At 39.4% G+C, this 16,804-nt stretch overlaps 1 protein-coding gene across 1 annotated transcript in view; it reads right to left on the reverse strand.

Moving 5' to 3' along the window:
- Window positions 1-16,804, reverse strand: part of LOC124787966 (mRNA turnover protein 4 homolog) — a 33,233-nt gene that overhangs the window by 12,463 nt on the left and 3,966 nt on the right. The window contains exon 3 of the mRNA XM_047254975.1: window positions 6,154-6,303. Within this exon, the coding sequence (XP_047110931.1) occupies window positions 6,154-6,303 (150 nt within the window). The remainder of the gene's footprint in view (window positions 1-6,153; window positions 6,304-16,804) is intronic.

The following is a 16,804-nucleotide window of genomic DNA, read 5'->3' on the forward strand; positions in this document are numbered from 1 at the left end:
GCTGCTGGTGATAGGGAAGTCTGTTGAGCCTGTTGTTGTTGTTGTTGTGGTCTTCAGTCCTGAGACTGGTTTGATGCAGCTCTCCATGCTATTCTATCCTGTGCAAGCTTCTTCATTTCCCAGTACCTACTGCAGCCTACATCCTTCTGAATCTGCTTCGTGTATTCATCTCTTGGTCTCCCTCTACGATTTTTACCCTCCGTGCTGCCCTCCAATACTAAATTGGTGATCCCTCGATGTCTCAGAACATGTCCTACCAACTGATCCCTTCTTCTAGTCAAGTTGTGCCACAAGCTCCTCTTCTCCCCAATTCTATTCAATACCTCCTCATTAGTTATGTGATCTACCCATCTAATCTTCAGCATTCTTCTGTAGCACCACATTTCAAAAGCTTCTATTCTCTTCTTGTCTAAACTATTTACTGTCCACGTTTCACTTCCATACATGGCTACACTCCATACAAATACTTTCAGAAACGGCTTCCTGACATTCAAATCTATACTCGATGTTAACAAATTTTTCTTCTTCAGAAACGCTTTCCTTGCCATTGCCAGTCTACATTTTATATCCTCTCTACTTCGACCATCATCAGTTATTTTGCTCCCCAAATAGCAAAACTCCTTTACTACTTTAAGTGTCTCATTTCCTAATCTAATTCCCTCAGCATCACCCGGCTTAATTCAACTACATTCCATTATTCTCGTTTTGCTTTTGCTTATGTTCATCTTATATCCTCCTTGCAAGACACTGTCCATTCCGTTCAACTGCTCTTCCAAGTCCTTTGCTGTCTCTGACAGAATTAAAATGTCATCGGCGAACCTCAAAGTTTTTATTTCTTCTCCATGGATTTTAATACCTACTCCGAACTTTTCTTTTGTTTCCTTTATTGCTTTCTCAATATACAGATTGAATAACATCGGGGATAGGCTACAACCCTGTCTCACTCCCTTCCCAACCACTGCTTCCCTTTCATACCCCTCAACTCTTATAACTGCCATCTGCTTTCTGTACAAATTGTAAATAGCCTTTCGCTCCCTGTATTTTACCCCTGCCACCTTCAGAATTTGAAAGAGAGTATTCCAATCAACATTGTCAAAAGCTTTCTCCACATGCATTGGAGGCCCAATGGTACAGACAGGCTGCCATGTCATCCTCAGCCGTAGGCATCCTCGGATGTGAATAAAAGTTTTTGTGACTCGTGACAGTACTTCTCAGTAACATAGCTCCCCAATTGGTCTCACAAAGGCTGAGTTCACCCTGTTTCCCAACAGCACTCAGCAGACCCGGACGGTTACCCATCGGAGTAAGCCCAACAACACTTAACTTTGACGATCTGGCGGGGAATGGCGTCACCACCGCAGTAAGGCCATTGGCACGTCTGCTACAACAGTCCACCAAAAATTTCCATCAGATGCTTTTACAAACACCAGAAGGTGAAGGAACCATCAAAGAATTTCTAAAAAACTACAATACAAGCTGCGGTTTATGGGATAGCCGATTCGTGGTCTGAAATAAAGATGGAGACACTACATGGAACCACATTTTAGGGAATGAAACGGTTACCTACAATCCAGTTGAAGATGACATACCACTGGCAGAACTGATGAAATAGCTCACTGAATGTGAAAATGCAAATGCGAGTGTTGTTTCAGCATGGATGAATAGTGATGAACAGTCTGAAGTGACCAATCTTGCAATTGCTGAAATGGTTAGTGAACTCACTGAAGACAGTGACAGCAAGCAATTGCCTGAAGAAACTGCACCAGTGATCGCTCACACCAGGGGTTTGGCAGCAGTATATGCGGCATTGCGTTGTATCAAACAGCAAGCTGATGCTACTCCAAATGACACCATGCTTCTTATAAGGTAGCGTGACATTGCTGCTAAAAACAATGTTATATTTTAAAACAAAGGACTATTGACAAATTCTTTAAAATGTAACTTAATGCAACTTGGAAATGCATGCCCATGTATGTACATGTAACACAGGTATGTATTATGTTGTTTTTTTTAATTTATTTATTGAGTTCATTGAACATTTATTCACGATTTACCCATTGATTAGTGATATTTCTGTATTATCTGAGTTTTTTTGTAATTTGAGGTAGCCTCAGCCCCAATTAGTTCTAATTATCGGGGCTCTACTGTAATACACCATACTCCTGTAATTCTTGCATCTGTATGACAGTTGATGGTATATTGCTGTACAATGTCGTGGTTGCCTTTTGAACAATACCTGTAAGGCAACAGTTCCGCGGTTGTTACGTGCTGCACTGTAGACTGCCAGAATACACTGTGTACATTGTGCACATTTCGTCTGACGGCTCTTTAATTACTGTCTGTTATGTTGTATGTTTTCTTACAGCATGTCATGTCACAGGCTTCTTCATTGTACACCATAGAAACAAGGGTGACTGCAGTAATAAACCAAACAGATCACAATTACATCATTAGTCTGTAACGAACTGCTAGAGACCATGGGTTCCTCATAACAAAATACTCAGAATGTATCCCTTAACAACCTCTGAAAGAAGCTTGACAGTCAAGTTCCGGGATCATCCTGCATAAAAAAAGGTGTGAGAGAGAAAGAAAATAACTACAACCTTACCATAATTTCCTTTTGCACAACGTCTTTCAATTATGGTTGGGGAGAATTATTAGGTAGTCAGGCTTAATATACATAGATAATTTATTATGTTCGACAAACTTATGGAATTTGTACATAAAAACAGAATACTATGCAATGAACAACACATATTCAGAAATAAGAGCAATTATAACTACAATATGGAAAGGATAGATTGCTATTCACTATACTGAGGTGGTGCTGGTTCACAGACAGGCAGAATGAAAAAGAATGCTAGAAATATTTCAGCTTTAGGTTTGGGGTAGGGAAGATGCCAGTGCCACGTTTGGGAGCATAATGGGACCTGTCCCCACAATGTCCCTGGGTAATGAGTGTGCCCTTCTTTTCTTTCCTCCGTGAGACGGAACTAATTGTTCCAAAAGCTACAAACAGCTTTTTCACATTGCTAGGAGAACTAGAATTTTGCCCCCTGATGGCAAGTACTGCAACCATTTTGTCTGTATAGCTTTAGAGTTCTTTGAGTGAATTTTCCTTATGATACACAATGAAAATATCTCTGCATGTTGCAGTGACTTAATTAATATTAACAACATTTTAGTTTTAGGCTCTGGTAAATACAGCTCCAATGTCAACTTGATCTGCAGAACAGTTTTGTTCATAAAGCTTTTTAAAGTACTCCTGTGTTTCATTAAGACTGATAAAACAGATTACCATGCCATAGTAATATTCTTTTATTTTGGACAGATAATCGCTGAAAGTTAGTACAGGATGAAGAAGGAGCCTGCTGATTAGCTTTCAATAGTCAGAAATTAGCAGCTGAATCCAAACACTGACATACTTCACTCTACAGTGATCCATCCCACGGACATCTCTAATTTGCGAACACATGTGAAAATATCAATAACATGAATGGTGTGGTACTGTACAATTGGCAAATATATGCGACACTGACACGACACATGTGCAAAAAGAACTTTCACTCTGTAGCTGAGTGTGTACCAATTTGAAACCTGCAGTTAGATTAAAACTGTGTACCAAACTGGGACTAAAACCAGGAACCACAGGTTTGTTAGAAAAGCATGGTAAAACGGAATCACAGAATTAAGAATGAAAGAGCTTCACGCAAGATGAGAGCTAAATTTGGTAAATGCTGATTAAAATCAAGTGTCAAAATCAATTTACTAGTAATGTTTGTACTATTAACAATATCTCGATAAATCTGTGCACTGATCTGTTACTCTGGATACACATGGGTCCACCACTGCACACATAAATGAAACCCCTATCATAGCTGATAGCTTCAGTAAAGAAGGTTGGCACATAACTATCTGAATCCAGAATGAGATTTTCACTCTGCAGCGGAGTGTGCGCTGATATGAAACTTCCTGGCAGATTAAAACTGTGTGCCCGACCGAGACTCGAACTCGGGACCTTTGCCTTTCGCGGGCAAGTGCTCTACCAACTGAGCTACCGAAGCACGACTCACGCCCGGTACTCACAGCTTTACTTCTGCCAGTACCTCGTCTCCTACCTTCCAAACTTTACAGAAGGTCTCCTGCGAACCTTGCAGAACTAGCACTCCTGAAAGAAAGGATATTGCGGAGACATGGCTTAGCCACAGCCTGGGGGATGTTTCCAGAATGAGATTTTCACTCTGCAGCGGAGTGTGCGCTGATATGAAACTTCCTGGCAGATTAAAACTGTGTCTCCGCAATATCCTTTCTTTCAGGAGTGCTAGTTCTGCAAGGTTCGCAGGAGAGCTTCTGTAAAGTTTGGAAGGTAGGAGACGAGGTACTGGCAGAAGTAAAGCTGTGAGTACCGGGCGTGAGTCGTGCTTCGGTAGCTCAGTTGGTAGAGCACTTGCCCGCGAAAGGCAAAGGTCCCGAGTTCGAGTCTCGGTCGGGCACACAGTTTTAATCTGCCAGGAAGTAACTATCTGAATGTTGCAACATGTTTTAGAAAAAGTCATCTTTTATTTTCTTCCCACTCCACTTTTTTCTGCTTGCTTTCCCAACATTTTCCTTTTATAGAAAATAAAAACAGAAGGGCAAGTACGAAAAGCTAGAGGTAGAGGGGAGAATCCAGATAGCCTGAGCCATCGGGATCCTCCCCTTCACCACAACATACTACCAATATACACTCCACCCAACAGTTTCCACCCCTCCTGTCCTACCACCTCCTTGCTACTCTCAGTGTCCTACCCTCTTTGTGCATTGCCCTCTGCCAATGCACCTGCCCATCTTTCCCCGCACCACTTTTCACTCCATTCCCTCTCCCCCTTCCCCACAGCCTCCCGTCGCTGTGCCTGTTGGTGGTCTAGGCCCTAAACTCCACCAGATAGTGCTCTTCTCTCCCCCCACCCATATAATGCTACCCCTAACCCCTCTACACTGCTGCTTCCATTCCACATGACAGTTGCATTCTGATCTAGCTGCCAGAGACGACAGTTATGTGTGCACAAGGTGTGCTTGCTTGACTCAATGAACACGTGTGTGTGTGTGTGTGTGTGTGTGTGTGTGTGTGTGTGTGTCTGTGTGTGTTTTCTTTTTCTGCTGAAGGCTGTTGATGAAAACTAACATGCTAGTGTCTTAATCCCTTAATGTGGAGTGTTGCGAATTTGCATATACCGGTGCTGTGCTAATAACGGGAAGGTTAACTGTTTTTGGATGCCAGTGCCAGTTGATGCTCATTCTTCATGAAGCTACAAATACTTCTGACAACTGCTGCGTTCTCCTGGGCATTTCAGGTACCTCTAAAGCATCACATTTTTTTTATTTTCATTTTTCATCTAGAAATGTATTCAGGAATTAAAGGGGGTTAATTGTACTTGTCTGCAGTTTAACATGTTGTCTTTATGGTAAGTAGCAGTCTACCTTCTCCTTATATTGTTGGTAATCACAAATTATCACTTTGCAGAGTTTTTTCCTTTACTTGTACTCTAAAACTTTCCTTCTTGTCAATTTTCATGATTCTAGGTTAACGGGAAGTATCCTGTACGTTTTGATGAGCAAGTTTGTGAGTGTTGAAATATGTAACATAAATGCCCATATCTTCTGAATACATATACATATAAGCTTAAATGTTGCAAACTGCCAAGGGATCACAGATCTTAGTACGCTATGTAAATTTCAACTGGATACCTCTACCCATTCCTAAGAAGAAGTGTTGCTAACAGTCAGACCGACAGACAGGTGGACAACAAAGTGATCCTATAAGTGCTCCATTTTTACCGACTGAGGTATAGAATCCTAAAAAACATTTACCACTACTTTCTCACAAATAATATACACCATTCTCTTAGTAAGATGAAATACTTTGTATAGCCAGTCCTGATACAGAAGACTGGCATACTTTATAATAGACATATTAAATCACAAAAACAAATGGTAATGATACATTACGACAAACATGAGTTGCTTAAACAACAGCTCTTGCAAACAATTTGAATATATATTTTCATAGCCATTTTCTCCCATTAAAGCTGAAGCTTCAGCAGTGACCATATCTACTGTGTTAAAATTATTCTGTCTATGAATAAATAAATAAATAAATAAATGTATACTCACTCAAGCACTTCCTCTTTTGTTTTATTAGTGAACAACAAACCGCACTGACCACGCAACTGCTTTGCCAACTTGTGCAGATTATCCTGTACTTCCGTCTCTGCAGTCTTCCCTAGACCCAAAGCCATTACTTTGTTCTTTCCAAAAAAGAATCTGTGAATAAAATATCTATTTATAACATGACTATTTATACAAATCAATACCAATACTTAAAACTTTAATAAAGGTAAGAACAACAGGACTACCATTACAGAATTATATAATGTAAACAATGGTCACTCTCAATATAAAATGGCACTATTGTTTGTAGTCGTCTACAACACCACTACAAAATTCTGTGAAAAGGAAATGGTCCCTTTTTTCAACTTCACTGCTTTCCAGAATTGCTCTGAAATGAGCCAGTTCTTGAGGAACTGTAAGCACTTTAAGTTACTGCCTGCAGCTTGTGTACGGTTATTAAAACTCCTCACTAAACTTTTGAAATGATTTGGTTTAGCAAGCAAATCTATTATTGTGAATATGAAAATTCATCACCTCACCATTTCTTCTTGTTACTTTCAAAGTTTTCATGCTGGACATGTGATGATTTTATGTGATGCCCAGACAATTAGTGGAAGCATTATACTTTTATTAAAAAAATTTGTGATTGAAGTTTCTGTGACTTGAGTAGTCAGTCAGCCACAGCCAGTCACAATCCTTCGAGTGACACGTGCTTTCTGTGATACTTGGTTTGTAGGTTCATGCAGAACTTCATCAATCAAGAGCATTGGATGGATAGGGGAGGGAGGGGAGAAGGGCAATACTGAGAGATATTGAGTCATCTGTTTCACTTCTCCAAAAATGTATTCATTTTTCACTTTATTAAATCAAAGCTACTTCAGTTTATGAAGTTAGTTTATTTACTATTACTATTATTACTATTATTTTTCTTTTCTGATTCGTGCATTGAAAAATACTATAACTATTTTTTTCTACCCTACATATTCTTCCTCGAGTGATTTTGAAAAATTTCAGTTCAAAAACTGATCCTTTCATGTCTTACAGTCTCACATCACAATTTGAAAGTAAATTGGCTATCTTTTCTTTACTGTTTGTAAACACATTTGCATTGTAACGAATTTGCTTATCAGGTTTGTGCCAGCAGATACCACAAGCGATTCCATTCTGTCAATTTCTGCTCCTATAAAAAAAATGTTCACAAGATGGGTGCAGAATGCTTGAGAATTTTTATCTTTGAGTGCAAATCCACCCCCAAAAAGTGGACTGTAGGACTGGATAAAAAGATGGAGGATCCTATACCAGTACTACCCAGCACTCAAACTGCCCTCAACAGTAACAGAGGCAGCCAACATCCGTACACGATACAAGCACAAAAGATGACTGGCACCACCTTCTTGCTTAACCCATAGGATTGCATGCACGAGAAGTGCACTAGTACCTGTTCATCTCCACACTCGTTTATGATAACAGGAATCACACAAATCTTGAACTTCAGAACCACTTACCCACATTCCATACTCTCCCTTGTCCACCCCATCTCTGCACCCTGCTGCTAAGACATTTGTATTGTAATTTTTAATGGACACTTATGGGCATAAGCTTCTACTGTCCCGAGTAACACAAACCTCCCAGTTGCCTCCAGACAAAGAGAGTACACTTCAATTACAACCTCAGCAAGATACCTGGGAGCCATTATTTACAGATACACTATGTGACCAAAAGTGTCCGGACACCCCCGAAAACGTACATTTTTCGTATTAGGTGCATTGTGCTGCCACCTACTGTCAGGTACTCCATATCAGCGGCCTCAATAGTCATTAGACACCATGAGAGAGCAGAATGAGGCACTCCACAGAACTCAAGGACTTCGAATGCGGTCAGGTGACTGGTTGTCACTTGTGTCTCTATGTCTGTATGCAAGATTCCCCACTCCTAAACATCCCTACGTCCACTGTTTCCGATGTGACAGTGAGGTGGAAACATGAAGGGACATATACAGCACAGAAGCGTACAGGTCAATCTCGTCTGTTGACTGACAGAGACCGCCGACAGTTTAGGAGGGTTGTAATGTGTAATAGGCCGACATCTATCCAGTCCATAACACAGGAATTCCAAATTGCATCAGGACCCACTGCAAGCTTGGTGTAAGGAGCATAAACACTGCATGATTGAACAGTGGAAAAACATTGTGTGGAATGACGAATCACAGTACACAATGTGGCGATCCGATGGCAGGGTGTGGGTATGGCGGATGTCCGGTGAAAGTCATCTGCCAGCGTGCATAGTGCCAACTGTAAAATTCTGAGGCGATGGCGTTATGGTGTGGTCCTGTTTTTCGTGGAGGGGATTTGTATCCCTTGTTGTTTGGCGTGGCACTATCACAGCACAGGCCTATATTGATGTTTTAAGCACCTTCTTGCGTCCCCACTGTTGAGCAATTTGGGGACGGTAACTGCATCTTTCAACACAATCTAGCACCTGTTCATAATGCACAGCTTGTGGTGGAGTGGTTGCATGACAATAACATCCCTGTAATGGACTGGCCTGCACAGATTCCTGACTTAACCCTATAGAAAACTTTTGGGATGTTTTGGGACGCCGACTTCATGCCAGGCCTCACCGACCAACATTGATACCTCTCCTCAGTGCAGCACTCCATGAAGAATGGGCTGCCACTGCCCAAGAAACCTTCCAGCACCTGACTGAACATATGCCTACAAGAGAAGAAGCTGTCATCAAGGGTAAGGATGGGCCAACACCATACTGGATTCCAGCATTACCAATGGAAGGCACTACGAACTTTTAAGTCATTTTCAGCCAGGTGTCCGGATACTTTTGATCACATAGTGTAGCTGGTATTGACCATGCTTTCTACTATGAGGCAGATCTTCAATACCTTGTGTAATGACAGCAATCAAATGTGCAACTCACATCTCTGTGGTGCATGTCAATTCCACAGGCAATTTCCCGTATACCTATCTGGTAGATAACATAAGTTTGCTGATGATGTGTGCACAGTCCACGTGTAAAATGATCCTTTTGAGCCATGTTTATAGACTAAACTATGTACATGAAATGTATTATTCCACTTACGATTGGAAACAGAAGCCCCGTCTAACTTGCTCTGCATATTAAATTAACAGAAAATAACAGACCATTGCTATACTGCTTAATGCTGTTCATGTTCCTGCAACCTACATTTAACAAAGTTACAGGGAAATGCTGATTCTTTGGAAAAAAATCTGTTGCATCCTCAGTTATATCATATAGCTGCTTTTTATCTCCTATGCACTTGATTACACTGTTATTTTTAAAGAAAACAGTTACCTGCATCTCTAAATAATGAAAACTGCTTACAGTACCTTAACACTTGTCATGTAGCTGCATAATGAATATAGCTACTTGCCAGGTACCTAACAACATATTCAATCTTTGAATCTAACTATCCAGGTAATTTGTAGACAGGTGGCTCATGAGGTGTACTTTTTATATTGAACTACTGGGAATTACCAAATCCTTGCTTGATGTTAAGTGGAAGATTGATGAATAACTTTGCACAAGAGTATACATGACTCCACTCTCAACACAAGACAAACAGGCAAACTCTAGATGACTATTTTTGTGTTTATATTGTGATAGCATAGATCAGTTCAGCTAAACTGGTTTTTATTATTAGAAATAAATAATAGAAAGGTAACAATGAATTTAACAACTTATTTCATTTACAAAACAAAGAGAATTAAATCCACTGTCAACTGCAGCACTTCCCTGTCACTGTCTAGGGGTAATGTAAGAGAATTTCCATGTTTCCTATATTCCACAGATATGAACTCTGTTCTCCCCCTTTCTACTTTTTCTTTTTAGGTATTAGAATCATATGGCTTGGAGAGTTTTACATAATCTGTTGACTTTGACATTATGACATATCTGGTGACGCTAACTCATTTCAATTTTTTATGATCATATGAACTGTAGTGAAACTGAAATGACAAAAATCTTAGACCAAAAGAAGTTCAACAGTCTTTAGTGTTATCTAGTTATCCAGCATTTCTCAGTGGTACTCCAAGAAGCTGATACGGTGGACCCGCAAACACGAAAAATATCTTTTACATATCAGTACAAGTGATGAATGAAAGACACCTGAAAGTGGATATAAAATTAACATATGTCTTTGATAAGAAGATGTACTTTTCTGATGTCTTTCAAATGCCGGGTTTTAGGAGCAGCACTCAATCATGGCATGATGAAGCAATAAGCAATGTTGGGGAGGGAGGGGGGTGGGGGCAGGAGAAATTCTAACAAAACAGAATTGCAGATAAACATTAATGGATAAATAATGTACATCAATTTCTTGTGATTACATCTATGTGTACAAGGAGAGCTACAATAAACTGCTTCACGTAATAAAGTGAATTCTGCAAGGTAATTTGGCTTCTAATCTTTTTAAAAAGGTACGAAGTACACTTCGTGCAAAGGTGGGAAGAGGAACATTTTACTTATAGGCATAGCAATATCCAACACTGTGGTATCTGAACCACTATACCCTTTTCATCATCAGTTAAACACTGAAATATCCCATTTTACTATGTTTTCCTCCCTATATGTTGATAAATCATTGGATCCCCCCCATCTTAACTCAAACCACTCCATATTAAGTAGTCACATACAATTACAAAGGTACATTTATGCTACAGCCTTATTCCTCTAATAATACAATAGGCACATTTAACCAGAAGCATCACAACTGTCACCTCCTCATGTTGCCTGCAGTGGGCAGTTAAGGCTCCTGCCTGCAGAAGTAATCTACTCAACATAAACACTTTTATAAAATCAGATTTAATTTATGTCATCTGTAATGTCAGTAGCAACAGATTTTTCCTACAAACTTGTAAACATTCAGCACAACCTGTTGCTCAACCATTTTTGTCAGGTCTTTGCATCTGTGGAAAACACAAGCAACTTTCTACATTTTCATATTAATTACCAGCGAGACCACAAAGGTCTGCTTGGTGGGAGAGGGGAAGTGATTCTGCAGTGAGATATGAAACAATATCTAAATGGATTAAAAATTTCAGATGATTAATAGCTAAAACACTACAGACTTTCAAAGCTGTAGTGTACCTCTGTGCGTCATTCACACTAGAATAACAATAAAATATCTAATATATTAATGGGTCCTATGTCCAGCAGCATTACAAGCTCTGTTGGATGTGCACAGTGACCGACAGTCAATCGCTGAGCAAGCATTCATTTTTTACATTAGTATAGTTTCATCATTTGATCTGGTTCAGATGACACAACGGAGTGATACGTAGACACAAAGACAGTATTTGCTGACAACATGGAATTGTATGACTATGGCTCAACCAGAGAAAACTACCTGCTGGATTTCCAGATGGGTGTACTGTACAGTGGTGCACACCAATACCAATACACAAGGTAGTAAGTGAGTACTATAATCAATCCTAATACAGAAGAAATTATTGAAAATGATTTTGAAGGGGGGAATCATTTGTTCAATTCTGCACAGCAACTTGAAAATTGTATACAATCAGAAGCTTGTAAGACACAATCTTCAAAAATGTTTGATGTACACTCTGTTGGGTGAATGATAGGCGGACCATTCTGAAGCTTCTTAAATGACTAACTGCATGTTAAGAACTACAAATTTTGCAGATCCTACCACTGTGAAGTCTGTAAGTCAGCATTTTATGCCTCTCATCTGCAACATCATGCAAAATTATAATCCAAGGCAATTTCATCACACACAAGATTTAATTAAGAGTATGTAGCGCACGGCTCCTGACATCTTCGTGATAATAAGAAGTTCAGCTCTTACCTAATTTGATTAAATTTCCCACCAAAACTGAAATACAATAATGCCAATGTTTCAATATTAAGACCAAAAATAGGCTCTTTATTTCTCCAAGCACTAAATGTTCACTCACATCCTTCCACAATGATACAATGGTGAAAAATGCATCAACATGCCAAAATCAATTTTAAAAGTACATAAAAATGCTACATTTTCACATTTTATTTTAGTTCAATGGCAACATTTTATTTTGAAATTTGTCTCTTGCACAAAATAACACATATACTGATGTTAGCAATAAAGTATTTCTCATTACTGTTATAATGTTTTGCAAGAACAATTTCCATCTATGACAGAGAAGCTGACGTGGAGGAAAGAGGGAGGGAGATAGAAATGACACAGGTAGTGAAACAAACACCAAAGCTAAGCAGGTTTTGCTCAGTGGCATGCACTACCTCCTATGGGTACCCAACTTTCTTCTAGGCTACAGCCTGGCAGAGAGCATCCATTCTGGTAGACAGTCTATTGGTGATCATGTCCACATGCTGTGCAAATGTTGCAGTGAAGTTGACATATAACAACTTCCTTCACTTCCAGGTGACACTGCCTCTGGCCCATGATAGGTCTGAAATATGATGTAACCTGTGGATTAAAAGGCCAGGTCTTGCAGCTTGGCTCCTCAAAGGGGTACCAGGCATGTGACAAAGTGCTGGGATAAGCAACTGGGATGTACGATTTCATTTCAGGGTGGAATCATCAGCTACTGAAACCCTGGTGCAGAATCTGCTGTTACAGTATTGTGTGATAGAAGGGATGCTCCAACCTAGCCTCATTACGTTCCTTCCCAATAAAACAAATCTCTCTAAAGAGGAAAGAGCAGTCATCAATAGTCCTAAAAGAGAGACCCAATTTTGATCATCTTTCCTGCAGATAAAGGCTCCACTACCATCATGATAAAAGAGTGATTACCTGCCACAAAGGCTAAGTCACTTCCAGCTGAATCTTCCACCTACATGCCATATCATGTCCACAAATTCCAATCCCCCTGCTCATCCCAAAGCTTCTCCCCTGAACCCATTTCTATGTCATGCACACTTCCCTTCTCCATGCTTCTTAAAATCTACAAACTAGCCATTATGCATAGTCTGCTGTAGCTGATAACTATGCTCTCACAGAAAATTAATCTCTTTGTATTCAAAATCTTTAATCTATTAACTACACGACTAATTTTCTTCAACAAAGACATTAATCACTTCCTTGATCTCCTCTCCATCCCAAACTCATTACTAGGGTCACACCAAGAGATGTCCATTGATAGAAGGGCGAGGCACATTAAAGAGGAAGGAGTCCTGCATGTATACACAATCTGGTTAAGGAGTCAAAGATAAAATCAGCCATTTCACTGTAAATACGAAACAGATCCAATGCTGACAGTTCAGGCTGTAGCATTGACACCAGCTAACATACCCAACTGTTGCTGTGACAAATGCTAGCATAAATATTGTACCACATAGATCCCTGTTTGTTGCTCTTGGGCCCTCCCCCACTCCAAATAAGTTAACATCCTCTATGGCCATTGTCTTGCTGCTATCAAGCACCATCTATATTGATGCCATGTCAACTATAAAAATCATGTTATAAATGTGACCAACTATATCCTTACCTAAAATTGCTCCTCTTCTGGGAGGATATACAAATAAATCTGCAGCACAGTGCTGTTTCCTTTTGCTTAGAATTAAAAATTCTTAGACACTGAGCTCTAGCCTCCCTATGGTTCTGTAAAAACTCTCCATCCATAAACACACAAAACACTAACAGTACCTCCACTTCATTAGCTGCCATCCCTTCCACACTAAAAGGCATCATCTGAACAGTCTTCCTCCCACGTATGGAGTATCTGCACTGACTGACAGTTCTTTGTCCAATATAATTACCACCATATAATGACATCAAAATCAGATACTGACTTTCCTCCACAACATAAACAATCAACAATAATGCAATATCTACATGTGCACTTCACCGAACACTGTTGTCCTGTTGTGATGAAGGAAGCTGGGATATTTTTACTTCCTCTCTTGTTTTACCATCTGCCTCCTTAAAATTCATTTTTCCATTTTTGAATTAATTGCCATTAACATACATGACTATAATCTGTATTTTCATGAAAGAGGAAGGATGGCCCTCATTTTTCAATATTATAACACCAGATCTAATTTTGTGCATAGTTTTATGTATGTAATTGATTTTCTAATTTATTTTGACTACACGTAGTTAGTATCTTCTTTCATAGGGTGAAATCAGTGATTGTTTCGTAACTTAAATTCTATTGTTGACGTATACACAAATACAAAATCCTGTACTAATTATAAACATTTGGAAGACAAAATACTAGTAATCTAAAGCCTAGTTTACACGATAACACTAGGTTGCATGCAACTGCACTGCCGGCCACTGCGAATGTGCACCGTGCGTTTGCGCAACTTGTTGGTGAAACTAAACACTTTCGGCGTGTTCCAACTTTGGCGATACTAGTTGCACGAGTTTTGAGGTTATGTGTGTTCGTAGAGTGTAGATAAATTGAAATATGTTTGCTTTTTAGATATCTATGCTTTGCATAGGTGTTTGTGGGATTTCAGTGATGCTGATAACAAAAATAAGCAACATATTGCTGCCACTGAGACCGTCATGTGCGATCATAACATAGATGGTTTGACAATATCTGAGCTACAGGGCAAAATTTACTGAGTTAGGAGCACATATACAACTGAATTAAGAAAAATACAAAATAGTGTAATTCTAGCTGTGGCAATGCTTCCACCTACAAGACTAAAATCCCATCGTATGAGTTGGCCAACTCTTTGTTAAGCAATATTGTTGACAGGAGGGAAGGCTATACAAATTCAAGAAGCTGCATTCCTCATTATATATGCACCTATTTAAAACGTCGCTGCTGTGCTCCCCATTCACATATGTTAGAATTTTGAAATATTGCCACTGTACAGATCTATCTTCAAGAGAGTAGTTTGCAAACCATTCTCTTCTTAATGCGGCCTGCTTTGAATAATTACTGCTGTTAATGTTATTGGTGTTAATAAAAAAGCATCACCAACTAAAACCACCGAGTGTTCTCCATTGTAATGCATGCAATGTGATACGTAATTTCAGTTCTGGCGACAGTGCTTCATGCATTACAATATCTTTATGCCTTATCGCATAATTAACTCTATTTAGAGTAAACGGTAACAGTTCTGGTGACATTCTAAGACAATTAAAAGAACTTCTTGGATCTACCATTATAAATTATTTCAGCAAGGATACTGAACAACCGAGCTGACATCTTTTCTTCATCCAGTCATGAATCGAAACACGTTTCTTAATGTTTTATTATGCAGCGCGTTCACGCAACAAGCTTTAACTCCATCACAACTCGTGCGACTTACAGCTGCCAAAACTTTCATTTCAGTCACGACTCAGGAACCCACATAATGACGAAACTGAAGTGTATACTGGTTTCACTGTGTCTACAGTCAAATACAAAACCATATGCATGCAACTCATTCCATGCAACGAATGGCGCAACCCAATGTCGTCGTGTAAACTAGGGTTTAAAGTATCTATTTGGCTCTATTTAAAAATATGTTAGCAAAGCCAGATGTTAATTAATACCAAATTAATTACCAGTTTTGTCAAAAGTATTGTTTGTCTAACGATATCTGTTAATTTCATGATTTAAACAAATAATTCCGCTTAACCCCTGTAGGAGGAGAAACTGATAAAAAGAACCAATTTTTCATGTATTCAGCTAATTTAATGAGTTAAGTTTTAATTACAATTTCTGTAAATTTAACTTCGAACAATGTGTAGTTTCAGTGCCTATTACTGTGAGGATATATAAGGGCCCGAGTTTTGGACCCTAGACAGTCAGTCCACGACCGAGTTCCAGACAAGAAATCTGTATTGGTTAGATCAACAACAATGCATCCCTGAAATAAGTGTAACACAATTGGGCCGTGTGTTAAAACAATGACAGTGTCTGTACCATATGTACTTTATTATTTTACAAGAAGCCATGTGGTTAGGCTTTTACTGCTCATGGATGTTCAACAGAAAACTATTGTAGCAGTATGTGGATGTTCGCCTGCAACTTACTAATGAGGCTTATCGAAAGTTAAACAATAGTGCACTGGCCATATACCTGTGTAATAAGGGGGGTTGTGAACAGTGAATGTAAAGAACCGTAAAACGTAACCGTGTATCTGTCAGCTATATCATTTATAGTAGTCAGTGTCCAAATAACAAACCTCATTTTTCAGCCAGTGCAGCAACGCAGTACGTCAACACCGAGGACAATCAACGGAGAAGTAAAGGCAGATGATGGGGAGATGCACAGCAGCAAGAGGCAATGCAGCACTTGACACTCCAGCCAATAGCATCATTCCCCTATTACAGTCTGTTTTGTGCACTGCTGAGAGTACTTTAAACATTTTATGGTTGTTTGGTTGGGAGTCAGGGGACCAATCAATGAGACTGTCAGTCCCTCGGTCAAAAGATATTTCATTTGGAGTTAGTAACATCCAAATAAAATGTGATTGTGCCAAACAGTAGGTCAAAATACTGCATTCAAGTCTTAGCACTTAGGAAAAGACTGTGCAGTTTGCTAAGCATGTTGGTGAAGCTAGTCAGTGTTCAATGGACATTGAACTTTTGCCTGATGTAAGTATTGGGACTAAGACCCTCACTTTCAATTGCAAAGGGGAAACATCTTCCAGCCAAATGTGGCTGAAGATCTACAGCAGATGAAGTCTGCAAATCACATTCAGATGCTGGATTGTTTAA

The sequence above is a fragment of the Schistocerca piceifrons genome, chromosome 1 (genome assembly GCF_021461385.2).
Source record: "Schistocerca piceifrons isolate TAMUIC-IGC-003096 chromosome 1, iqSchPice1.1, whole genome shotgun sequence".
Lineage (NCBI taxonomy): Eukaryota > Metazoa > Arthropoda > Insecta > Orthoptera > Acrididae > Schistocerca > Schistocerca piceifrons.